General features: G+C 38.5%; 1 protein-coding gene and 1 long non-coding RNA gene across 3 annotated transcripts in view; one reads left to right on the forward strand and one right to left on the reverse strand.

Annotated features, from left to right (window-relative positions):
• The window catches only part of FRMPD1 (FERM and PDZ domain containing 1), a 108,943-nt gene that overhangs the window by 53,291 nt on the left and 28,065 nt on the right, over window positions 1–27,587 (forward strand). The window contains exons 2-5 of one of the 2 annotated variants that reach the window (XM_027549688.1): window positions 5,826–5,930; window positions 19,757–19,914; window positions 20,771–20,873; window positions 24,147–24,192. In XM_027549688.1, the coding sequence (XP_027405489.1) occupies window positions 5,830–5,930; window positions 19,757–19,914; window positions 20,771–20,873; window positions 24,147–24,192 (408 nt within the window). In that variant the 5' untranslated portion in view covers window positions 5,826–5,829. Of the gene's footprint in view, window positions 1–5,184; window positions 5,931–19,756; window positions 19,915–20,770; window positions 20,874–24,146; window positions 24,193–27,587 lie in introns of those variants that run through there. The other variant, XM_027549686.1, reaches the window with a different exon arrangement.
• Window positions 5,638–8,284, reverse strand: LOC113897207. The gene is made up of 3 exons (XR_003512292.1): window positions 7,063–8,284; window positions 6,607–6,828; window positions 5,638–6,052 (listed from the first exon to the last, which is right to left on the reverse strand). It is a non-coding gene; the product is annotated as an uncharacterized LOC113897207 (long non-coding RNA).

Genomic DNA, 27,587 nt, shown 5'->3' on the forward strand with positions numbered 1-27,587 from the left:
CAGAAAAGAAGCATAAATGGAAAAGCTGATGAAATCTGAATAAAATCTACAGCCTAGCTAATATTAGTGTACCAATGTTAATTGCTTAGTGTTGACAAAGTTACAATGATTATGTAAGATGCTAACATTAGGGAAAGCTGAATGAAGGGTGTAATGGAATTCTCTGTATTATCTTTGCAGCCTTTGTGTTCATCTAAAATTATTCCAAAATTTAAAGTTTATATTTAAAGTAAAACAAATAAAGATCGTAAGGGTGAGCTATGTCTTATAAATTTGTGAGAGTTCACCTTTGAACCTATTTACCCGGGAATTTTTGTTTTGTTTTCTTTTTTTTTTCCCTATTTATTTATTTTTAGAGGCTAATTACTTTACAGTATTGTATTGGTTTTGCCATACATTGACATGAATCCACCATGGGTGTACATCTGTTCCCCATCCTGAACCACCCCCCACCTGCCTCCCCATCCCATCCGTCTGGGTCATCCCAGTGCACCAGCCCTGAGCACCCTGTATCATGCATCGAACCTGGACTAGCAATCCGTTTCACATATGATAATATACATGTTTCAATGCCATACTCCCAAACCATCCCACCCTCTCCCACAGAGTCCCAAAGACTGTTCTATACATCGGTGTCTCTTTTGCTGTCTCGCACACAGGGTTATTGTTATCATCTTTCTAAATTCCATATATATGCGTTAGTATACTGTATTGGTGTTTTTCCTTCTGGCTTACTTCACTCTGTATAATAGGTTCCAGTTTCATCCATCTCATTAGAACTGATTCAAATGTATTCTTTTTAATGGCTGAGTAATACTCCATTGTGTATATGTACCACAGCTTTCTTATCCATTCATCTGATGATGGACATCTAGGTTGCTTCCATGTCCTGGCTATTATAAACAGTGCTGCGATGAACATTGGGGTACATGTGTCTCTTTCAATTCTGGTTTCTTTGGTTTGTATGCCCAACAGTGGGATTGCTGGGTCATATGGCAGTTCTATTTCCAGTTTTTTAAGGAATCTCCACACTGTTCTCCATAGTGGCTGTACTAGTTTGCATTCCCACCAACAGTGTAAGAGGGTTCCCTTTTCTCCACACCTTCTCCAGCATTTATTGCTTGTAGACTTTTGGATCGCAGCCATTCTGACTGGCGTGAAATGGTACCTCACTGTGGTTTTGATTTGCATTTCTCTAATAATGAGTGATGTTGAGCATCTTTTTATGTGTTTGTTAGCCATCTGTATGTCTTCTTTGGAGAAATGTCTATTTAGTTCTTTGGCCCATTTTTTGATTGGGTCATTTATTTTTCTGGAATTGAGCTGCAGGAGTTGCTTGTATATTTTTGAGATTAATTCTTTGTCAGTTGCTTCATTTTCTATTATTTTCTCCCATTCTGAAGGCTGTCTTTTCACCTTGCTTATAGTTTCCTTTGTTGTGCAAGAGCTTTTAATTTTAATTAGGTCCCATTTGCTTATTTTTGCTTTTATTTCCAATATTCTGGGAGGTGGGTCATATGTTGGAGAGTGTTTTGCCTATGTTCTCCTCTAGGAGTTTTATAGTTTCTGGCCTTACCTTTAGATCTTTAATCCATTTTGAGTTTATTTTTGTGTATGGCGTTAGAAGTGTTCTAGTTTCATTTTCTTACAAGTCATTGACCAGTTTTCCTAGCACCACTTGTTAAAGAGATTGTCTTTTCTCCATTGTATATTCTTGCCTCCTTTGTCAAAGATAAGGTGTCCATAGGTGCATGAATTTATCTCTGGGCTTTCTGTTTTGTTCCATTGATCTATACTTCTGTCTTTGTGCCAGTACCACACTGTCTTGATGACTGGTTTTGTAGTAGAGCCTGAAGTCAGGCAGGTTGACTCCTCCAGTTCCATTCTTCTTTCTCAAGATTGCTTTGGCTATTTGAGGTTTTTTGTATTTCCATACAAATTGTGAAATTATTTGTTCTAGTTCTGTGAAAAATACCATTGGTAGCTTGATAGGGATTGCATTGAATCTATAGATTGCTTTGGGTAGTATACTCATTTTCACTATATTGATTTTTCTGCTCCATGAACACGGTATATTTCTCCATCTATTGTGTCCTCTTTGATTTCTTTCATCAGTGTTTTATAGTTTTATATATATAGATCTTTTGTTTTTTTAGGTAGATATATTCGTAAGTATTTTATTCTTTTCGTTGCAATGGTGAATGGAATTATTTCCTTAATTTCTCTTTCTGTTTTCTCATTGTTAGTGTATAGGAATTCAAGGGATTTCTGTGTGTTGATTTTATATCCTGTAACTTTACTATATTCATTAATTAGCTGTAGTAATTTTCTGGTGGAGTCTTTAGGGTTTTCTATGTATTGGATCATGTCATCTGCAAACAGTGAGAGTTTTACTTCTTCTTTTCCAATCTGGATTCCTTTTATTTCTTTTTCTGCTCTGATTGCTGTGGCCAAAACTTCCAAAACTATGTTGAATAGTAGTGGTGAGAGTGAGCACCCTTATCTTGTTCCTGACTTTAAGGGAAATGCTTTCAGTTTTTCACCATTGAGGATAATGTTTGCTATGGGTTTGTCATATATAGCTTTTATTATGTTGAGGTATGTTCCTTCTATTCCTGCTTTCGGGAGGGTTTTTATCATAAATGCATGTTGAATTTTGTCAAAGGCTTTCTCTGCATCTATTGAGATAATCATATGGTTTTTATTTTTCAATTTGTTAATGTGATGTATTACATTGATTGATTTGAGGATATTGAAGAATCCTTGCATCCCTGGGATAAAGCCCACTTGGTCATGATGTATGATCTTTTTAATATGTTGTTGGATTCTGTTTGCTAGAATTTTGTTAAGGGTTTTTGCATCTATGTTCATCAGTGATATTGGCCTGTAGTTTTCTTTTTTTGTAGCATCTTTGTCAGGTTTTGGTATTAGGGTGATGGTGGCCTCATAGAATGAGTTTGGAAGTTTACCTTCCTCTGCAATTTTCTGGAAGAGTTTGAGTAGGATAGGTGTTAGCTCTTCTCTAAATTTTTGGTAGAATTCAGCTGTGAAGCCTTCTGGCCCTGGGCTTTTGTTTGCTGGAAGATTTCTGATTACAGTTTCAATTTCTGTGCTTGTGTTGGGTCTGTTAAGATTGTCCATTTGTTCCTGGTCCAGTTTTGGAAAGTTGTACTTTTCTAAGAATTTGTCCATTTCTTCCAACTTGTCCATTTTATTGGCATATAGTTGCTGATAATAGTCTCTTATGATCCTTTGTATTTCTGTGTTGTCTGTTGCGATCTCTCCATTTTCATTTCTAATTTTGTTGATTTGATTTTTCTCCCTTTGTTTCTTGATGAGTCTAGCTAATGGTTTGTCAATTTTATTTAACTTCTCAAAGAACCAGCTTTTGGCTTTGTTAATTTTTGCTATGGTCTCTTTTGTTTCTTTTGCATTTATTTCTGCCCTAATTTTTAAGATTTCTTTCCTTCTACTAACCTTGGGGTTCTTCATTTCTTCCTTTTCTAGTTGCTTTAGGTATAGAGTTAGGTTATTTATTTGACTTTTTTCTTGTTTCTTGAGGTAAGCCTGTATAGCTATGAACCTTCCCCTTAGCACTGCTTTTATAGTGTCCCATAGGTTTGGGTTGTTGTGTTTTCATTTTCATTCATTTCTATGCATATTTTGATTTCTTCTGTGGTTTGTTGGTTATTCAGCAGTGTGTTGTTCAGCCTCGATATATTGCAATTTTTAATAGTTATTCTCCTATAATTGACATCTAATCTTACTGCATTGTGGTCTGAAAAGATGCTTGGAATTATGTCAATTTTTTGAATTTACCAAGGCTATCCTGGAGAAGGTTCCATGTGCACTTGAGAAAAAGGTGAAATTCATTGTTTTGGGGTGAAATGTCCTATAGATATCAATTAGGTCTAACCGGTCTATTGTATCATTTGAAGTTTGTGTTTCATTGTTAATTTTCTGTGTAGTTGATCTATCCATAGGTGTGAGTGGGGTGTTAAAGTCTCCCACTATTATTGTGTTATTATTAATTTTACCTTTCATACTTGTTAACATTTGTCTTACATATTGTGGTGCTCCTATGTTGGGTGTATATATATTTATAATTGTTATATCTTCTTCTTGGACTGATCCTTTGATCATTATGTAGTGTCCTTCTTTGTCTCTTTTCACACAGCCTTTGTTTTAAAGTCTATTTTATCTGAGTATTGCTACTCCTGTTTTCTTTTGGTCTCTATTTGCATGGAATAGCTTTTTTTTTTTAATATTTAAAGTAAAACAAATAAAAACCATAAGGGTGAGCTATGTCTTATAAATTTGTGAGAGTTCACTTTTGAGCCTATTGCCCAGAATGTTTTTTGAGTGTAGCTCTTTAACAACTTTCTCTTCTGTGGTAATTGTCTTTTAGACATTCTGTCTCTTCTAGGGTCATCTCATATCATTTATATTTCCCTTGAAAACCATCTAGTTATTAAGTTTTTCAAAGGTATTTATGTATTGTTAAGCAACATAATCTCTTGTAATTAAAAAATTTTTTTTCTGTATCCATGGTTATTTCCCAGTGTCATGTATTATTTTGTATGGGTATTTATTGGATTGTGAAATTAACTTTATCAGTTGAGACAGTATTTTAAGAAATATAAAATTATATATTGTTTTAGGAAACTTTAATCTCAAGCATATATACTGTTTTTCTTGGTAACCTGATAATATCTATCAAAGCACAAATGCATGTAAATTTTGACCTCGCAATTCAATATCTGGAAACTTAACCAAATATATAATTGCATATGTACAGAAATGATATTTGTACAACATAACTTGTTGCAATATTACAATAGAGAGATTGGCAATAACCCAAATGTCTATCAAGGGAAGACTACTTCTTAAATTAGAGTACATTCATACAGTGTAATACTCAGAGGCTGTCAAAAGGAATGAGGAGGCATTCTTTGTATTAATGTGAAAAGATAGTGATGAAGAAAGCTTGGTGTGGAACAATGTGTGTGGTGTACTATCCTTTGTGTTAAGAAGAGGATACATAAAATCTATATTTGTATTTGCTTGTTCAGGCATACAGAAACTCTGGAAAGACAGATATCTCAAGTGGGAAAACTGATTATGTATCAGTATGGGAACTGAGTGGATGGGGTTAGGGAAGAGGAGAGCGGAGACCTTTCACTGTATATCTTTTTTTATTTTTATGGTAAGAACACACTTAACATGAGATCTACCCTCTTAACAAATTTTTAAGTGCTCAATACAGTAACTGTATATCTTTTTCTTTTTTTAAATCTTGGGTTTGAATTATACAAATTCAGAATTACCTGTTCAAAAATTAGATATAAAATGCTAAGCAAAAAAAAAAAAAACCAGCACTCAGACGAGTGGGCACAATGTGATTAAAATGCTTCCATCTCCATGTAGTTCCCGATGCAGTCAAAACCAAGTTGTGCTGTCCAGGGATGCACACAGAGTTGAGGTGGGAGGGCAGCGTCACAGAAAGTGTGTCTCTGACAGTGGGTCATAGTCACAGTTTGAGAAGCCTTACTTACATTTCCCAATCCTTATCTTTAACCACCGAAGAAATAAAGCCAGTCTGTGTATCACAAGACTGTGGGCTCTTTAGGGCAGAGGGCTGCTAAAGTTGTCCACTCTGTGCACCCTGAGCACCTGTGTGTGTTAATTTCAGATACAAAGAAAGCCCTGGTTATTTGATCAGCGTGTCTTAAAATTGGCAAACATAGGAAGCATCACGGTGATCTGTTAGAATCCTCTTCCAAGCATTTTGGTTAGCTTCTTAAGAAAACTCTTCTTCTTTTTAGGTAAATGGAAGAGCTGGAGACCAGCTTATTCCAGACACGGAAAGCACACAGAATAGAACAAATGGTGGCAAGATGGCTCCGGCGCTCCCGGGACAGCTCGGCCCGGTAAGACTCCTGGGCTGGCAGAGATTTCTGTCTGTAAGGGTTCAGTGTTCCCGTGGGAGGAGGTTTTGCAGTCTTGGCAGCGCCTGGGGATCACTGTCTCCGGCTTGCTTTGTTCTTACATCCTGTGAGGGGAGAAGTGTAAATGGGTCAGCAATTTTGCTGGAGTGCCTTTCTCTCTGTCCCTTTCCAATTCCTCCCCTCTGCATCCTTCAACAGGCACTCACAGACATAGAGTCACTCACCCCAAACTCATGCCCACATTTATAGAGACACACATTCACACACAGAGACATATGCACACTCATACCCACATACTTGCAGCCATGTGCCTATATGCTCTGAAACACACACCCACACACACAGTTTTGAATACACACTCACACATGCTCACTGTTTCTGTCTGTCTCACACACACCCCTTGTCTTAGTACTTGATGTCAGGCAATCTGCTGTTTATACTCTTTCCCCGTCTTTGTTTCCAGCAGCTGTTCCTTCCTTGCAGTCCCTATTTCATTCTAAACAAAATGAAATGAAATCAAATACAGATCTGATTTGACTGCTACAAGAGAACTTAAAATATGTTCTGTTTGAAAGCGCTCATTTTCCATCTCAGATTTCCTGTCTGGCCCTGACATGGAGATGAAATATCACGTGTCAGGTGTTTCTGATACACATACTCTTCCAAAGGAACTGGGAACAGCTGTCCTGTTGCCGAGCAGTAAACTTGCTCAGAGCTGCACTGCCCTGTGTCCAAGTGCTCGGGTCCTCGCACACTGCAATAGGATGAGGTTGGGAGGACTAGCCCCATTTCACAGATGAAAACCTGAGGTTCAGGGAGTATCTCATTCACAGCCATCCGCACCCGCTCTGCTCTGAAATGTTCGCTGGGTCGTCATCTCCTATAGGACGAGTTCAAACATTTTTGGTTGGATATTCAAGGCTCTCTATGATCAACCCACAATCTGTTACAGCTGTCTGTCTTACTCTTCTGCTTCATTCACATCATACTCCAGCTGAAATGACCTACTCGCTGTTCCCCGACCCAAGCACCCAACTTCCCCTTCCACCACCTAGACCTGGGTTCCTGTGCCACATCCCTTCCTCCCATCTCCATGTGTCTAGACCCCACTCACAGTTCAGGGTCTGGCTGAAATGCTGGGTCTTCCATGAAGTGTTCTACAGTCCACAGCCAGAATTCATCTCTCCCAAGGGGTCCCATAGTATTTAGTTTGTAGCATCAGCATTGTGCTTCTCCCGATGTGTTCAGCTTAAATTTGAGCACATCCCTTTTCTTTCTTCTGAGCTTCTATACAAGCTCAGTGGAAGGCAGGGAAAGTAGTCAGCCTCACCTCATAGCCCCGATTGAGTTCCAGGAGACTGCAAGGACTCAGGTAGTGCTTGGTGAATAAATGGGAAAAGTCCTAGGTACATTGTTTTCTGAAGTGGGTTCTGCAAAACCTAATTGTGTGTGGTGTGTGTGTGATGCAACCTATATCCGATTCCTACCCACCCACTCTTGGTAATTCATAGTGCGTTTTGGCACATTAAAGGCTCTGAGAAGTCCTGCAGAAAAAGACCTGTGTAACTTTGACTTGGCCTTACCTGAATATTTTCCCATGTAACTCTCTAATATCTAGCTTCTCTCAGAGTGTAAATAAAAGGCAACATCTAGGAAGTTTTTTTTCCCTCATCTATTTTGAGATATGTTTCACATAACATAAAATTTACCCATTTAAAAATGTACAGATTTATTTAGTGTATATACAGTATATATTTAGTGTATATATAAAATTTTGCAACAATCTACCACAATCTAATTTTAGAATACTTTCGATGCCCCCAAAAGAAATCCCATACCCATTAACAGTCATTCCGTATTTGCCCCTCCCCCAGCTCTAGACAACCACTCATCTACTTTCTGTTTCTCTAGATTTGTCTGTTCTGGATATTTCCTGTGAATAGAATCATACAATATATTGTCTTTGTGACTGCCTTCTTTCACTTAGTGTAATGTGTTTGAGGTTCATCCATGTTATAATATGCATCGGTGTGCATTCCTTTTATTTAAAACCTTTTTATTTTGTGTTGGAGTATAGTGGATTAACAATGTTATAGTGGTTTCAGATGGAGAGCAAAGCAACTCAGCCATACATATACATGTATCCATTCTCCCCCAAAACCCTTCCCACCTAGGCTGCCACATAGCGTTGAGTAGAGTGCCCTGTTAGTCATCCATCTTAAATATAGCAGTGTGTACCTGTCCATCCCACACTCCCTAACTATCTGTTCCCCCATCCTCCGCCCCCTGCCCACTGCTGCTGCAACTGTAAGTTCATTCTCTTAAGTCTGTCAGTGTGTTTCAGTTTTATAAATAAGTTCATTTGTATCATGTTTTTTTAGATTCCTCATATAAGGGATGTCATATGATGTTTCTACTTCTCTAACTTACTTCACTCAGTATGACAGTTTTTATTGTTGCTCAGTTGTGACCGATTCTGTGACCCTATGGACTGCAGCACTCCAGGCCTTACTGTCCTTCACTGTCTCCTGGAGCCTGCTCAAACTCATGCCTATTGAGTCCGTGATGCCATCTAACCATCTTGTCCTCTGTCGTCCCCTTCTCCTCCTGTCTTCAATCTTTCCCATCATCTGGGTCTTTTCTAATGACAATTTTAAGGTCCACATCCATATTGCTGCAAATGATATTATTTCATTCTTTGTGATGGCTGAGTAATATTCGATTGTAAATATGTACTGCCCCTCCTTTATGCAGTCCTCTGTTAATGAACATTTAGGTTACTTCCATATCTTGGCTGTTGTAAACAGTGTTTGCATTCCTTTTTATTGCCAAATAATATTCTATTATGGTATATATTCTTTGTCCATCAGTTAATGTACACTTGAGTTGTTTCCACTTGGGAGCTATTGTGAATAATGCTACTATAAACGTTTCTTATTTGAACATATGTTTTCATTTCTCTTGGGTTTATACTTGGATTAGAATAGCTGGGTCATATAGCAGCTTGATGTTGAAGCTTTGGAGGAACTGCCAGGCTGTTTTCCAAAGCATTTCCACCACCAGGATATGAGGGTTCCAGTGTCTGCACACCTTTGGCAACAGTTATTATCTGCTATTTTTTATTATAAACATCCTAGTGGGTGTGAAGTGGTATCTCATTATGGTTTTGATCTGTATTTTCCTGATAGCTAATGATGTTGAGCATCTTTCCATGAATTTAGTAGGAAGTTTGTTTTCCAAGTGCTTTAGAAAGAGAAGAAAAAGAGGGAGTGATTCTTAGAAGTGTCCATGGAAGGCATTATTTCTGTGTTTCTAGGATAAATCACTGGAGAAGGCAATGGCACCCCACTCCAGTACTCTTGCCTGGAAAATCCCATGGACGGAGGAGCCTGGTAGGCTGCAGACCATGGGGTCGCTAAGAGTCGGATACGACTGAGCGACTTCACTTTCACTTTTCCCTTTCATGCATTGGAGAAGGAAATGGCAACCCACTCCAGTGTTCTTGCCTGGAGAATCCCAGGGACGGGGGAGCCTGGTGGGCTGCCGTCTATGGGGTCCCACAGAGTCGGACATGACTGAAGCGACTTAGCAGCAGCAGCAGGATAAATCACATGTAGTCTTATTGAAATTGTTTCTCATCTCTAATCCTGCAACCTTGATTCAAGCTGGGTTCTTCTGTCTTCAGATTAGTTGAAAATGGTCAAGAATTGAAAAGCATAATTTGTTTTCCTGAAGTAGAGTAAATGGTACCACCTTCCACAGAATTGCTTAACCAAGAGACCTGTGAGTCATCCTGAATTTTCCTCTCTCTCATACTCTGTATCTACCCCATCAGCAACTTTTGTCAGTTCATCCTCAAACGTATCTCCACTCTGTCCACCTCTCTGTCCCAAGAGGGCATTGCCATAGTCACTCACTCTTTCTCTGCTCCACCCTGAAGCCAGAGTGAGCTTTTCAAAATACACACTGCTCCTGTCCCACATGCTCGCTTCTGGCTCCACCCCATCCCAAACCATTCAGTGACCACCTGCCACCATGCCATAGCCTACAAGTCCCTTTACAATCTCATCCTGATTTCATGTCTTCATCTTGTTCCTCCTACTTCCTTGCCACAGTTTATAACAATATATCCATTTGTTTGCTTGTTCTTTGCCTAACCCCCTACCTGCTTAATATATGACTCTTCTCCCCCAACCCTCCTGCCACATATAAGACCAAAGACCATAACTATCTTGTCTAAAAAGTATCTTTAGCCCTAGAAGAATGCATACATAGAATGAAGTAGATATTCAATAAATTATTATTGATTAAGGGCTTTCACAGTCAGGGACTATATTACTTATTTTTATTTATTTAAAATATATCTAAATTTTGCATTGTTTCTTCTTCCAAATGGAATTTTTGATGATTAACGGTTTTAAAATGCATAAAAACTTTTAAATAAAGACTGGAAATTCTACAGATAGAATAGAAAACCAATTAGATGTAGGATTTAGCATTTGAGTACTAACATTGGCTCTGCATTTCCTGATAGCCAGGTCAAGAAATGAAAAAAATACATTGAAGTGTTTTTTATAGTCCAGAGAAAAGGAAACAGAAATTAATCTGCAGTCATAAGTTTACATGCATCTTTTAACAATCCTGCTATCTTTTCAGACCTTTAAAAGTTTCTACTCATTTCAGCTGGTTGTACTTACTTAATTATAATTGCCATTATTTTCCATAAAGTTAAATTTTATCTCTAACACTAATTGAACTGTCTAGGAAGAAATTAGTCAAAAATAACAATTTCCATTTCCAAACATTATTAAACAAATTTATAATTTTTATGAACTTGGGTAATATTAGAGCTTTATAAGGCATCTTAAAATGGTTTTTTCTGGGGAAGAGTGTCAACTTTCAAAGTTACTTTGATTTCTTCAATTTTAAATGAGTGGACAATCCCTAGTCAAATTCAGATAGTGGCACTCAGTTTGAATGTCTGTGTGTGCGTGCTTGGGTAGGGTGGAAGCTTAGTGATACCAATAATTGTAGAAATGCAAAGTTACTCAGATATTATTAAGATGACTGCTATTTTACCACTTAATTTCACATTCCAATATAAAAATAACATTTACAGTATCAGTGCTCTTTTAGAAATAGCTAACCCCCTCGAATAGTCTCTGTGGCATGTTTTGAATTTCTGTAAAAATAGTGTAATAGAAACCACTTAATAAAAGCTATAACATAGTGACATTACATTATAAACTAATTTTTAACCATTTTACTTTGTACTAAATTGTCATCTTCTTTACCACTTTCTATAACTAGGGAGGTGATAAACTGAGATGAGAAGGACATGTTATAGAATACTTTTTTGCTTAATTATACCATTTTTTGTCTCCTACAGTTTTTGATTTTTATATAGTTAAATGATAATCTCTTGATGATTTCTTTGATTGGTTCAAAGCTTAGAAAATCCTTACCCAATAATTAATTAATTAATTTTCAATTTGATAGTTTAAGGTATTTTATATTTAAGTTTTTACTTTGGTGTTTATTTTAGTACAGGCTGTGAAATAAAGATCTAGCTTGGTTTTTTCCAAAGTAAGTAGTAGTTGCATCACCATTAACTGTGAATAACCTTTCCTTTCTTCACTGACTTATGGTCTCATTTTATCATATATGAAATTGCTGTGTCTGTGGGTGAAAACTTGTATCTCTTCCTAGGCTAGCTATTCTGTTTAATTGATCTAACTGCCTTCTTTCACACACCTGTATTAAAACTATTTATATTTATTGTCTGTTAAACTAGACTTTTGTTCTCTTCATTTGCTATTTTATATTCTTATCTGCCTTTTCCATGTGAGCTTTAGAATAATTTTATTGTATGATTGAAACAATTTTGTGTAAGATTTACTGAATTCTCTTATGTGTAATCTAGAAATGTTGGTTTTATAGGTAAAAACTTAAAAAAATCTAAGGAGTTTGATGAATTTCATGTCTTCTTCTTGGTGCTTGGTTTTATAAACTTCAAAGCTTAAAAAGATTTCTTTCAATTTATATTTAATCTTAATATTAGTGTGTATTATATTAATCTAATGTGCACACATGTATGTTTAATGAATACACATATGCACACACACATGTACACACAGGCATATGTATTCACAAATGTGCAAACATGCATCATGGCATCTCTGTGTCAGAAGTCTTGGCTATTGGTTTTCCCCTCCTTCTAAATTTGCTTGTTCATTATAACCATAGTCTGTTTACTAGTTATAGGAATGGTATTTTTGACCTTTCTAATACTCCTAATGGTGTAGAAAGACCATTTCAGGTACCAGTTTTTTATTGCTATTTGACCATGGACAAAAGGGAAAGATTTTAAGAGAACAGGTTAGAAAGTTCCTGTGCTGTGTCTGTAGGGTCACCCTTGTCTTCTGAACCTCCTTTTTAAAGTAGCAATGGAATACTTTCTCCTCTCAGCTGTAAGCTTTTGCCATATAGCACTGTACACACAATATATACATTCAGTGGTCTCTAGAAACTATCACAGCCACAAGCCTAGTCCTGGGATTATGACTACAAGATAAATTTCTTTCTGGAACAGGCCACTCCCTCTATTTCTTCTTTCTTTGAATAAACTTTAGATTAAAAATCCAGTTTATACCAGACGTTCACTTTTAAAATCACTCAAGCTGAACATAATACAGTGTTTAAACATAGATTCAAAATAGTTTCTCCACATCCTGCTGGAAGTCAGAGGTGAATTCTTTGTTGTTACAAGATAGGGGCAAATATATTTCACAGCCTATTAGAGAGCAGATAAAACGCCAGAGAATATTTGAAGCCTAATCTGTCTCCATCTGGTATTTTTTTTCTTCTCGGGGTTATTGATCAGCTCAATGTGAACTTATAACCCATAAAATACAGAATGAAGCTATTTTCATGATAAATTTAACATGTGTTTTCCAGTTCTACCTTAGGATCCAGTTATCTGATAAGATTTCTATTAGTGTCGCCAGGTCTTATGCTGTTCCGATGTAAAACCACAGGAATGATCTCAGATTTATGATTTAAAACCATTACAGAGGCAGCAGACAGAGGCTTTTGGATTGTCAGCGTTTAGTTTGATGTTTATAAGATTCTTCAGAGGAGGAAATTTTGCTGCAGAGATCATTTCCTTCAGTTCCCTGTCGAACATTCTTTTCGAGGAGAGACTATAGCTTCGTCCTGTTTTTAAGCAATCCCTTTCCAAACAAAAGCCTAGATGTGGCCTTCAGGGAAAATGTCAAATCCAGACTTTGGGCCAAAGCTCCTGACACTGCCCAGGGATTAATCAACACAGTGGGGCCTCGTTTGTCTACCATTGCTGGGGAGCACACCCTTTCAAATGGAAAAGTCAGATAAATGAAGACTACTCACTTGAAAAGCATCCAAATGAATTCTGTTCTAACCACGTGGTAGGGTTTGTATTTTTCTTTAGTCTTGTAAACATTTATTAAGCCTTACTGTATGCCTAGCATTGAATTCAGTACATGGGGGCAAGAAAGACATGATTGTACTATATGAGCTATTGTCTAGAAAGGACAAGAGACTTCACACTGGTCATTACAAATATGATAAGTTTCAAAAATTGATGTACAGATTTTGTGTACAGGTTCAGCAGAGGGAGAGGGATATTTCCACCAAAAACAGAAGATTGAGTAGGAGCTGTGCAGGTGAAGTATATGGTGGGGTGTTTTGAGAGCTGTGTCAAGGGCTAGGGGATATTCTAGGCAGAAGGAAGACCTTGTGTGTTTGAGGAACTCCAAAGGGACTTGTCTGGCTAAAACAAAAATACTGAGAGAGTGAATGGCTTGGTTGTAGAGGCTTCAGTGGCGAGCAGGGGCTGTATTAAGCCATACTAAGGTTTTTGGATTAAGTCATTCGGTCAGGGCAGACATATGAGCAGGATTGCACTTATTAATATAATATCAATCTACTTGCTGGATGGAGAATCATTTAGGTGAGACAAGAATGAAAAGTGGGGAGGGACTTCCCTGGTGGTCCAGTGGCTAAGACTTTATGCTTGCAATTCAGGGGGCCTGGATTCAATCACCGATCAGGGAACTAGATACCACATGCTGCAACTAAGAGTTCGCATGCCACATCTAAACGATTCTGCATGCCACAACGAAGACCTGGCACAGCCAAATAAATAGATATATTTTTTAAAAAAAGAACGAAAAGTGGGAAGACCAGCGAGGAGACACTTAGAGAAATCTGTCTGTAGGACAGGTGACAAGGTCCTGAAATAGAATGGTGGTCATGGAGACAGAGAGAAATGGACATCTTTAGAGAGTTTTGAAGTCATGACTGGTAGGATACTAGGGGTGAGAGCAGGGTAAAGTCAAAGATTACTTCCAGGAGTGTGTCTTTAGCAACTGATCACTGTTCTCCGGATACTATTTATTGAGCTCTGGGATATGGAGAAGATGGGTCCTGATTAGGACTCATAGTCAAAAGGCTGCGCTGTATATCAAATTAAGCAAACTTACAGGACAAATGACAAACATTGAAGTCTGTCATATTCAAATTTACTGCTATTTATTAGTGGCTATATATACATTTCCACCTTTGCTAATCATATTAGGTGTACTATTTTGTATCATGCTCTCTATATTCAGTATTTTGCTCATATATTCACCTAATAAATAGAGATGCTTTCTGTGGGCAAAGTTCTTCACTTGATATAGAGAGAAATACAGAGGTGGGTAAAAAATGGTTCCTGAATTCTGAGAATTTGCAGTCTATGCAGGGTGATGATATATGGAATCAAATAGCTGTCACTGACAGTTGAGGTGCTCAAGGCCAGAAGGGCTCAGAGATGAGTGAACCTGTGTCTAGCTAGGAAATCAGAGGAGCATTTTTGGAAGAGGTGGCATTTGAGCTGGATTTTGATTGGCCTCACAGTTTCCTGTGAGGCAGCTGCATGAACTGAAGCCCAGATGTAAAACTGGTGCAGCAGGAAAGGTTAGGCTGGAGAGAAGGCCTGGGAAGGAGAGTGGGTGGAGAATGTTGGCTGGGACCTGAGACCTAAAGACAAAAGACCAAGAGGGTAAGGTTGAGGAGTTTAACTTTTATCCTGTGGGTGATGGGGAGTTGTAGGGGCAGAATAATCCACACAAGGGGGTTTGGGCAGTTTGGAAGAGTATTTTCTAAGCTATATTTCCATGTATGTCTAAGTTTCACAGGCTTGTGGCCCTTCATTTTTGTAGAGTCTTGGGGAAATTCCTTACCATGCTTGATCTATTCTCTGTTGGATGGTTCAATTTTTTCAACTATTATAAATAAAGCTATGGTAAATATTTTTGAATACACAATTGCCAGGGTGTTTTGAGCTCACACTCTGTTCTAGGGCTTTATGATACAAGGGAATGTTTGTCTTCTAGGAACTCATAGTCTAGTGCAAACAGTGTTTTATATTTTAGGGGGATGCATATTACTTTGAGGAATGTTATTCCAAATGGTAACAGAAGGTCAAAGAAAATGATCAAATTTTAAATTCATATTATAATTTCCCTGATGACTTTCCAAAGAGAGTAAGCAGCCAATTTATATGGTCCCCCTTAAATCCCAGGGCCCACACATGTTGGACTTTATTATTTTTATTCCTACGTGGTGCTTTAGTGACATGTAATAGTTCTCTGTAGTCCATTCAGTTGTTCTTCTTTAATCACCAGAGTTGTACATTTTCTGTTATTTACCAGCTTTATTTCTTCATGTGCGAGTTTTCCACTCACTTGCTTTGAGGATGTGAAGTATGGGTATTTACTGCATGTTTTTATGTCCATTCTGCATATATTTTTAGTGTAAGCTTTTTCCCTCCAGGATTTTATAAGTTGATTTACTTATTTACAACAGCTCTATCTATATGTTGCATACCATGCAATTCACTCACTTAATATGTACAACTCACTGATTTTTAGTGTTTTCACAGGGATGTAAGACCACCACCACAATAAATTTTGGAAAATTTCATCACCCCAACAAGAAACTCTGAATGTATTAGCAGTCACTCTCTATTTCCTTTCTAAACCCTCCTTCCCCAGCCCTAGGCTATCACTAATCTACCTTCTGTCTCTATAGATTTATTTAGTCTGGACGTAGCACATGAATGGAATCATACGGTATGTGGTCTTTTGGACTGACTTCTTTCATTTCGTATGACGTGTTCAAGGTTTATCCATGCTATAGTACGTATCAGTATTTCATCCCTTTGTATTCCTGAATAATACTCTGCTATAGAATATTGTTTTTGTCATTAGTTGAGGTACACTTAGATTGGTTCCACTTTGGAGCTATTATAAGTAATGTTGTTATGAACACTTGCGTGCAAATTTTGTGTGGACATATGCTTTTCAGTTTTCTTGGCTGTATGCCTAGGAGTGGAATTGCTGGGTCTTCGGTGTTTAGTCTGTTAAGACTGCAAGTCTGCAAGACTATATGAGGGTTTTGTTTTTCTCCACATCTTAGTCAGCACTTGATCTATCTTTTTGATGATAGCCATTCTAGTGGGTGTGAAGTGGTATGTCCCTGTGCTTTTGATTTGTATTTCCATAACTGCTAATAATCTTTTCATGTCCTTATTGACTGTGTATTTTCTTTGGTGAAATGTCTATTCAAATCCTTCACCCAATTTTTATTTGGGTTATTTGTCTTTTTTGTTTAACTGTATTATAAAAATTCTTTATATATTCTAGATACCAGGTCCTTATCTGACTCTTTTTAACCCCATGGACTGTAGCCCACCAGACTTCCCATGGAATTCTCCAGGCAAGAATACTGGAGTGGGTAGTCAGTGCCTTCTCCAGCCGATCTTCCCAACCCAGGGATTGAAGCTGTCTCCTGCATCACAGACAGTTTCTTTTACTGTCTGAGCCACCGGGTTTGCAAATATTTTCTCCTATTTTGGGCATTGCCTTTTCACTTTTTCAGTGGTGTCCTTTGAAGCACAAAATTTTCAATTGTGAAGTTCAGTTTATTTATGTTTTCATTTGTTGCTTGTGCTTTTAGTGTCATATCTAAAATGACACTGAAGTCACAAAGGAATATTCTTATATTTTCTACTAAGAGTTGTATAATTTTAGCTCTCGTATTTAGATCTGTGATCCCTTTTAAGTTAATTTTTGTTTATAAGAAGAAGTTAAAATTTTTTCACTTAAATTTCTCTTTGTGCTTTTCTATGTAGTTATCCAATTTTTTATTTATTTGAATTTATGTATTGGTTATTGAAATTTCACATTCAAACCATCCCCCTTATATCTTATGCCTATCTTTAATTCTTCAATCCTTAGAAATGTATCTCCTCTCCAGAGCTGGCACAAAGGGTCCGATTTCCAGTTTTTGTAATTCTCTCTTTTGACCTTTTTGAAATTTAATACTTTGTATAATGCTTAGTACCACAGTGTGATGATTTTGTCACCATGTTGAATTATTTCTGGCTGCTGCTGCTGCTGCTAAGTCGCTTCAGTCGTGTCTGACTCTGTGCGACCCCATAGACGGCAGCCCACCAGGCTTCCCCATCCCTGGGATTCTCCAGGCCAGAACACTGGAGTGGGTTGCCATTTCCTTCTCCAATGCATGAAAGTGAAAAGCGAAAGTGAAGTTGCTCAGTTGTATCCAACTCCAGCGACCCCATGGACCACAGCCTACCAGGCTCCTCCGCCCATGGCATTTTCCAGGCAAAAGTACTGGAGTGGGGTGCCATTGCCTTCTCCGTATTTCTGGCTAGCCACAAAATATTTTAAAAGACTTTCTGGAATTTCTATTCACTTTCATTGGTAAAGACCAGGCAGTTTTGATCATTGCTGGCCTCTGATAGGAGCATAAAAATAAATTAGCTCACTGCCTGGTACATAGTTAGTGCTCAATGGATGTTGCAAGTGATTATTGTTGTTGTTACTGCTACTCTTACTGTCATCAATTTATTAGATTTTTTTTTTTTAATCTGGAAGGCTTTTGAACCAGTGTTCCATCAAGTTTATATTTTCATCCAGTACTTATGTTCATTGTTGAATCTGTAATCTTCCCAACCAGGAATCCAGCATCAGTATTATTTGTGTCTTCTGTTATTACATCAACTTTTTAAGAAAACCTAGTTCCTGATACACATTCAGCTGTTCTGTCTTTAATGGATTATAGGATGGTTTTTGTGGCTGTGTTTTATGTATTTATCCTGCAACTCCACTAAACTTATTTTTTAAGTACTAGCAATTCTTTTTTGTGGATCATTTTCTCAGTGTACATTGTCATTTGTTTGAGAAAAAAAAAAAGGTATGCTTATTACTCCTCTTATCATTTTTCCTTCTCCAATAACTATTCCAGGCATTTCTCCTGCCACTTAAATAGGAGTAGTGTCTAGGGTGTCCTTCCTGTTGCTTTTTCAAAGGAACACAAATGTTGATTTTTGTTTTTCAGTGTACTATATTATTTATTTTATTTAGAGAGGCCCTTTCAAAGCCTTAAAGTTTTTTTTTTTTTTTTAATCAGGAATACCTATGGTTTTATTCAGTATAAATTATCAGAGTTTTCTGTCTCTTCTCTCTTGTTAGGTCTGGCTTCTAATACTTCTCAGTACTACCCATGTGCTTGCCTGGGAGAAATCCTTTCTTTGTTCCTAAGGGAACTCCTTTATGGGTAATCTGCATAATACGGCTTTGTGCTTGGACTTGTCACATGCATGTTGGTTCTTTGAGGCAGTTTTAAAAAATATATTTCCTGGTCCTTGTTGAAACTTGAGATTATTATAAATGACAGAGAGGTGATTTTCAGATAAGTGAGGTCCTATTGCATTAGGAAGAGTTCCTGACAGTATTTGGTAAATGGATGAGAATAAATGAAAAACCTTAACTGCAGAGCCCCAAGGAAGCTGTTACTCCTCCACATTTCTGTTGTGTATAATGACAATAAACACCTTATCTCTCACTATATGACCTTCCTCAGAAAGAACCACTGACCCTTAGAAAGACAAAAGCCATTTGTCACAAATAAAAAGTAGCTCGTAAATTCCCTTTGTGATATTGAGAGATAGAAGATACAACTTTCAACTTATCTGCTTTTAGATATACTGAAAACACACGTATTTTTAACAATTAATATAGAGGGAGTCTGTGTTCTCTGGGATTTTATATTGGAATCCTCATAGATACAAAGTTGAAGGGGAAGCAGCATTCATCATAAAGCAAAAAAAAGAAAAAATCACCAAAGAAACAATTCACCTATAAAAAATTAGTCATCATCAGACATCCAAACTGAGCAACTGCTTGCTCCTACTCACAGTCCATGTTTTTCCTCTTTTGTACCTCTACTGAAGCAGTGCCCCCTGCCTGGGTTGCCTGTCTGTCCATCCATCCATCCATCCATCCATCCATCCATGGATCCATCGATCTATCCATCCATGCATCCATCCACTCAGCAGCAGTTACTGAATATCTTCCTCGTGCCAGGATTTGGTTTGGGTAGATATACCCTTGAAATCTCTCAGATGCCATTTCTTCCAGGTAGCAAATACTTGCCTGATTCCTTCTCCCCTAGCTCCACAAAGTTAAAACTGCTCCGCCTCTTCTTTGCACACTCACAGCACTTTGTGACTTGTCTTTCAGAGCATGGTGCTGTGTCCTGCTGTTTTATTTGCTGGTGTTTGTGTCTTCTCTCTTTTGAGAGGAGAGTTAGTGTCCACTCAGCTCTCCATCTTCCTTCTCCAGGATGTTTGGGGCTGACCTGGTTTGTGCCACCCACTAGACTCCCCTTGCTGTCTCTTTTACATACTGCTTCTCTTCCAGGGCTAAAGTTGCCACAGCTGATGGGCCCCCCGGGGTCCCAACCCAGACCATCATCCCTGTGAAATACACAGTAAAAATAGACAAAGACACCCTCCTCCAGGACTATGGATTTCACATCTCCGAGAGCCTTCCCCTCACAGTGGTGTCCGTCACAGCAGGTAGGGGCTGATTGGGAAACAAGAAAGGACTTGGGCTTCTTGTGGGGGATTATCCCCGGCTCTCTTCCCATATCTCTGTGCTGTAACATAATGCAGAAAATGCATTTGTGCCCAGGAAGTTAGAAAGGGCACATCTAATTTTGATCTAATTCTGCCTGGGGCTTTGCACTTTTCTATGATACAGGGAAGAGGAGCCCCAGTGCAGTTGCTGATCTGCATTGCAGGTCCACTGGCCTCAGCTGAGGCTTTGCCCATCCGTGGCCCCCTGGCCAGTCTCAGGAACAGTGACAGTTTTGGGATCAGCAGGCCCTCTTCTCTGAACCCTGCATGCTCTGAGCTGGGGAGAATTTCTTGTCAGACAGTAATAGAAATTATTGATTTGTTTTCACTTGAGTCTCTGTAAAATATAGGCTGTATCGGGGAAGAGGAGCAGGCTGGGAATGTCTAGTGTTTGTTTTCATTCTTCAGTTATATATTGATGTGAGATCTGGGACCAGTTAAAATCTATTAATCTGAATTTACACACACACACCCCGCACCCCCACATTTCTTTAGAGATGAATGTAGTAGATTTGTTGGCTGGCTCTGTTGATTCAGGGGATTTCTTCTGCTAGTCCTCTTTCCTTGGACAGTTTCCTAACATCCCTTGAAGGTGATGGATGGTAGGTATCCAATTTTGTTATCCAAGATTTGTAAACAGGGAAACTGAGATCCAGGTGAGCCCAAGTCTGGGTAGGGGTGGGGATAGCTGGTGCCCCAGAGACTGGATCAGGCTGCCATTCAGCTGAGTGGCTATGACACACTGGGTCTGGGCCCTCCTGGCATGAGCACCAGGTATTTCTTTTCTCTCCAACAGGGGGCTCTGCTCATGGTAAACTTTTCCCTGGTGATCAGATCCTCCAGATGAATGATGAGCCTGCCGAAGACCTTTCCTGTGAACGAGCAGTCAATATTCTGAGGTACTAAATTGGCTTCCATCATCCATAGAGTTGCACAGATTATTACAGAGCAAGAATGAGTGACAGAAAGGGCATAGCTGATCCTCTGTGATTTAAGTAAGGTCCAGGCTCCTTTAAAGCAGCAACAGTAGCCTCGTTTTCGAATTTCATCTCGGTTCCTCTCTGCTCCCTTTCACCTGCCTATAAATGGGATTAGGAGGAATGGGTCCTATATTCATCAGCCCCCTGCAATGCCCAAAACACTGTGCTAGGTGCTGTGGGGAATGTAATTATGAGTGATACATAGGCCCTGCCCCTTAAGGATGTACAATATAGTGTTGTTAAAGATTCCCTGAAGAAGGAAATGACTCCCCACTCCAATATTCTTGCCTGGAGAATTCCATGGACAGAGGAGCCTTGTGGGCTACAATCTGTGGGGGTCACAAAAAGTTGGACATGACTAAGCAACTAACACTTTTATCCCTATGGATGTGTAGGGCTGTTGTAGCATATGGCAAAGATTGGACTAAATCAATACCAAATCTACTTGTTGTTCTTTAACACTTTTAATATCTCTTCCTAAATCTTCCTGGTATAGCCTGCTTGATATATATGTAGTTCCATTGATACAGCACTCACCACCTTCTACCTGGTGTCATGGTGATCTTTGTGAATGCCTCACTTTCTGCCTTGACTGTGATCACCTTGAGACCAGACATATAGCAGGTGCTCAATGAAACAAGTGAATGTGGTTGGCACTGACAGCTGGTAACCCTCATCTTAAGACAGAGGAAATCAGTGACAGGAGTGAGGAGGCCTGATGGACGTTCTATAGGTCGATGCGGGCTTTGTCTTTTAAAACTTCCACCCAACTCGTTTGAATGACTTTAATATAAATAAAGGGAAATGAGAAATAGAGCAAAGCCACCTTGAAGATACTTCAAGTTTGTACTTGAGTTTGCACCTTTTGGTGAGTGGTGGTTTTCCTTTCTGAGGGCCTGTCGTGTGCAGCACACACTGAGTAACAGGCAATAATAGCAAAATCAGAGAAAGAAAATGGAAATGCAGATGCAGTCTCTACCCTCAGGAAGCCCACAGTCTCACTGTAGAGAAACACACACACACAGGGTAAGATTTACAGAGATTCCATCAAAGTATAGAAAATAGGACTGCCAGGCTAAGGTGAGTGGGTGGGGCAGCCAGGAAAAGGATTTGATGATTTCAGTTTTAAAAATGAAATATGGTTATGGAAATCGTGAAGTTTGCTTTCCCAATTATTGGGTGATTTTCTCAAAGAATTTCTCAAGTCCAGCAAATGGGTTTTACATTTTCAGTGCCACTAATATCTCTGCCAAGTTAGATCGAAGTCTGACTAATAAATGAAAAAGTATTCACAATTTAAAACAGTAGACTAGAATTTGGATGTTTAGGTAACATTGAACTCAGATCGATTCACTGGGCAAGGAACCCTCTAGGGGAAGGGACTCCACTCCCCGATACTTAGGCTCATAGTGCAGATATAAGTCATATAAACCCCACTGAGATGGAGGGCAGACAGTACATCCGGAGAACTAGGGGAGGACTTCCCTGGTGGTCCATCGGTTGAAAGTCCGCCTTACAATGTAGGGGACATGAATTTGATCCTGATCAGGGAAGATCCCACGTGTCACAGAGTGGCTAAGCCCACTCTGAGCCTGCGCACTAGATCCTTTGTGCCACAGCTACTGAAGCCTGTGTGCCTAGAGCCCGTGCTCAGCAACAAGAGAAGCCATCGCAATGAGAAGCCCACGCACTGCAACTGGAGAGTATTCCTCTCACACCGCAACTAGAGAAAGCCCATGGGCAGCAATGAAGATCCAGCATAGCCAGAAATAATAAATAAGTTAATTAATTAATTAAAAAAAGAGAGCAAAACAGGGGAAAGGGGTCATAAACGCTGGAGAGTCCTCCACCTTGTGAGGAAGTTGTGGTTTGACAAAACATAGAAGAGTCCAGAAGTATTTCAGCTGACCAAATTCTACCTTAAATGCTGGGCAGAATTTGTGCCTCAAAGATGGAGGTGAAGGGCAGACCAAGTAAAGTGATCAGGAGGAGCCATTGGCTGGGGAGTTGGGGGTGCTGAATGGTTCCGTTTGTCTAAGGCACCGGATGCCTAGACAAAGTTCTGACAAGTGAGTCCAGAGGATGATGGAGGGTCTTGGTGCTGACACAGAAGCTCTCCTTCTGGCAGGAGGAGCCACCGAAGACTGCTGAGCAGGGATGTGACCTAATGTTTGCTTGCCCCTGCACTCTCGGCTACATGCCTTGTGTGGGAATGCCGGGACTGCTTACTTTTGTAGCAGAGTTCCCAGTGTCAGTGCCATTTACAAAAGGAAAACAACCAAGCAAACAAAAAACCAGCAAAATCTCTAATTCCTCCAATTATCTATGAGGCCAGACTCTCCTTTTGAGAGCTCCTGGGCATTGGTTTGCTGTGAATTCTCTTGGAAAAGACCTATTCTTACATAAAATGGGTAAGAGGCAGTCTCCAGACCCTTAGAAACCTTGGGTTGAGTTTATCTGTTTGAGGCGGTAACACACGGGCAGAAATAGGCCTCAATTTCATATTGCAAGAAATCAAATGTGTTTGTTTTTCTATGTAGCAATGAAAAAGGAAAAGGAAAAAATGAATCAGTTGTTCAGTTCTATCCTCAAAAAAGTTGAAGTTTGGTGCTTATCTAGTTGATTTGATCACCTTTGGAACCTAAGAGATTATAACAAAACAAAAATGTCTACTATTTGATTACATGATTGTGCTCATTACACTGACTTTATTTGCTCAAACACCATAAACTGATTGGCTTTAATCTGATAAGTGTTATCCACATTCTTTTATTCTGTTTCATGGATATTTAGCCAAGTTTTCTGAAATAGCAACCTAAGTTATCTGTGTTATTGCTGTTTTCTCTTCAAAAATATTTTGGACATAAACCTAGCTAGTGGTCATAGCAACTAGATGAGTCTTCCATCATACAGACTAAATAAAGGCTAAGTAACTTCATTTAGTGGCTGTAGGTATAGACAAGATGGTAGAGACAAGTATCTGAAGACTTTCTTAAGGTCACAGTGGCATTTGGGACAACTTAAGTTCTTTCACAGATCACTGCTTTCTCAATGTCCTTCTCAATTTTGCTGAGGCAAGAGAAGCTGCTTTGTAATTCTACCAGTCTCTTTGACGCCCCCAACCCCACACGTGCACCCTCATGTATCACCCAGGACGATGACACCTTTTTTGTTTATTCTTTTTTTTTTCAGGGAAACTGAAGATTCTCTCTCAATCACGGTTGTTCGCTGCACATCGGTAAAGCCCTTTCTATGTCTTGTGTGTTAGTTGCGCCCTTCTTGGCCCCAAGACCCTGTACCACCAGTAGAATATTCCTCAGAGAATAAACGGGGAAGGCAAAGGGCATCAGAGAAGCTGTCAGGCAGTCAGTGTTGCTTGAAGACCACATATGTGCTCATATTATGGAGAACTTGTATGTGGGTCCAGGCTTCGAGAACTCATGGTCTTGCGAAGGAGACAGGCCTGTGATTATGCAGGTGAGCACCAAGCTCAGAGTTTCAAGACAAATCTGAGTGGCATCACTGTGCAGAGGTCCCTTAGTTTCAGTTTTGAATTCTGTAAAACAGAGATGAGGACAATAACTGCCCTATCTATCTAGTGGGTGTTATGAGGACCCAGTGAGGTGTTGGATGTGAACGTGTTCTGTCAGCCACAAGGCAAGGCACAGGACAAGAAACAGATGATGCCCAGGGCAGCAACAGCCATCCTAAACCACCGCACATCCAAGAGCCTTTCGTATGTGGTAGAGGGAAAAGTGTATAATCAAACTGTAAGAGAAAATTACCAAGGAGGAAAAGTTGACAGAAAATTCTCATTCTGAGAGACCTTAGTACATACTTCTTAGCCCTTGGTCACTAATAGAGAAAAAAATATAAATAGGGGCATAGAGAATTTTAATAATGCATTTAATAATCTAATCTAATTGATCCCATATCAGGCTACCCAAAAGCTAAATTTCTCAAAGCAACTGTGTAAGTGTCTTCTCTAAAATACAATAAAGCACAAATTGATAACTATCAAAAGCTTAACACCACCCAGTCATTTGGAATAAAAATGCAATTTCCTAAGTAAAGATGGAATCAAATGGAAAATTAAAAATTATCATTACATACTAGCTAGAAAATAATTAAAATTTAGAGCTCTACTTCTTAGAACTTATTATATACAGTTGAGCTATACTCAGAGTAAAATTTGTAACCTTAAAAGTGATTTCATTATTTAACAAGAAAAAAGAAAACAGGTCAGGAGAATACTCAGTGCCAGAAGCATAAAGAAAGACTAATAAAATAAGCATAAAGCACATTAAAGAAAATGATAAAAATTTAAATCTAAATGATGCTTTGGGAAAACAGAAAAATTAGAAAGTTGGTAAATCCAAGGGCTAGTTCTTTACAGGAAAAAGTAAAAAAATTGAAGAACTTGAAGGAAAAGAACTATGTGGGCCTTATGTGAAGGAAACTAGAGTAATACTGGAGGAAATAAAATATTTTCTTTAATAAAGAGGAGATACATATTATATTCTTTGATAGGAAGACTATTAATACATCAGATTTTCTCATATTAATGTATATGCTTAAAGCAAGTTCAAACTCCCTGTAGGAATTTTATTTGGATTTTGACAATGTCAAGGTGAGACTTATCAAGAAAATCTTTTTTTTGAAAAGGATAATGAGGATGGCCTTGAGATACAAGATTTTAAAACTAATAAAGCTGCAATAATTAAAACAGTATGATATTGATGAAATGTTGGATATATCAATCTAATCAAATAGAAAGTCCAAGAATAGATACTAGTATAAGAATTTGGTATATGCTAAATATGGCATCCCAAATCAATGGGAGAAAAGATGATCATTCAAGAAATTGTACTGGGACATTTCTTTAGGTATTTGGAAAAAATAAGTCTAATCCCACACTATTTGGTGTTAAAAATTTAAATATAAAAAACAAATCATAGAAATGTCAACAATATGGAAGGGCATCTATTTGGCCATAAGTTGCAGAAGGAATTCCTAAGCACATAGGGAGTGGGAGGAAGTACAGTAGAACAGACAGCTCTTTGATTATGTGCAAAGAAATTGTCTCTTCTCCTTATTTAACCAGTGTTATCTTTTTTGTTTGTTTCCTGGAAATAGAACAGGAAATAAACTCACCTAAATAGAACTAGGAAGTTTGCCATAAATATGACAGACCGAGTGTTTTACACACACATAAATGGAGATTCTTCTATTTTAAATAGAATAATTTATCTATGGAATAATGTGAAACCAATACATAAAAAGCAGTATTGCTGCTGCTGCTGCTGCCGCTAAGTCGCTTCAGTCGTGTCCGACTCTGTGCGACCCCCATAGACGGCAGCCCACCAGGCTCCCCCATCCCTGAGATTCTCCAGGCTGAAAGCTAATTGCTATAAATAGTCATGCAGGTGTTGAGAGATTCTTTTCATCTAGCTGATTATCATCTCAATGGAGAACATCTGAATTTTAATTAGGTAGTTCTTTTCCTACTCTATTTCCAAGAAATGAAAGCAGAAGGTAGCACTTGTTAAGTAAGGAGAGAGGGAAACAGCATATAGCTGCCTCCTTTTAAAAAGTAAAAAGTATAGAGAGGAAAATTAGCATGATCCAGTACCATTCCTGAGATTCTTATGAGGTTCCCCAGAAAAGAGGAGTGTGAATACTGTACTTTGGAGGTCCTGCAGGGAAAGTTGATACCAGCCCAGCTGATGGTCCCAGAGGCCCTGAGAAACGCCCTGAAGATTGTCTAGCCCACTCAGGCCTCTCACCAGAAGTCATAGGATCACAAGACACATGTCATATATATTTTACTTCAACAAGAATACTCATTTTTGTCTGAGTGGATTCTTAGAATCCTCAAATGATTTGAAATTGATTAGGAATTATAATATCCAAAGTTGGAATATTAATGACTGCTTCTCTAGAACATAGAATTTTATGATCAAAACATATTTTGGTTTAATTGTCTATATCTGTATTTCTATTAATTATTTATTAATATAATAAGCATTACATTAATTATTTATTAGAATATGAATGCTAATATTTGTCTTATTTAATTTTTGCCAAAAGAAAATCCTACAAGGTAGATATATTGGTAATATCGCTTTTACAGAAGAGGACACTATGACCTCACACACCCATGGTCTCACATTCAGAAATTGGTAGAGCTGGGCTTTTTCCAGGTAGTTAGACTCTGGAACCTATGCTCATTAGCATTATGCTATTTTTACCTCCTGGTCCAACTCCCCTATTGCGCAGAAAAGAAGACTGGAGGCCAAAGAGGGAAATGTACACACACACACACACACACACACACACACACACTCACAACTGGTTTTCTTCCATGATAATTTGTGTTTAAGGTGGTTCTCAGAACTGTTGAGTAGCTGAAGTTGGGTTAGAATTCAGGTCTCTCTGTTCACAGGCCAGTTCTCTTTGTCTTCATCATACTACAGCCTTGGGCCAATGTGTTAAAGCTTTAGCTTTTCTCAGACACACAAGACATATTTGGTTGAGATCTCTAAATTTTATGAAAAGAGATCTTTAATTGGATATCATTCTTCTTTGTGGTTTTAATTGAGCTCTCAGTAGCTGTCAGAGCTTTTGCTTTTA

This window comes from Bos indicus x Bos taurus, chromosome 8 (genome assembly GCF_003369695.1).
Source record: "Bos indicus x Bos taurus breed Angus x Brahman F1 hybrid chromosome 8, Bos_hybrid_MaternalHap_v2.0, whole genome shotgun sequence".
Lineage (NCBI taxonomy): Eukaryota > Metazoa > Chordata > Mammalia > Artiodactyla > Bovidae > Bos > Bos indicus x Bos taurus.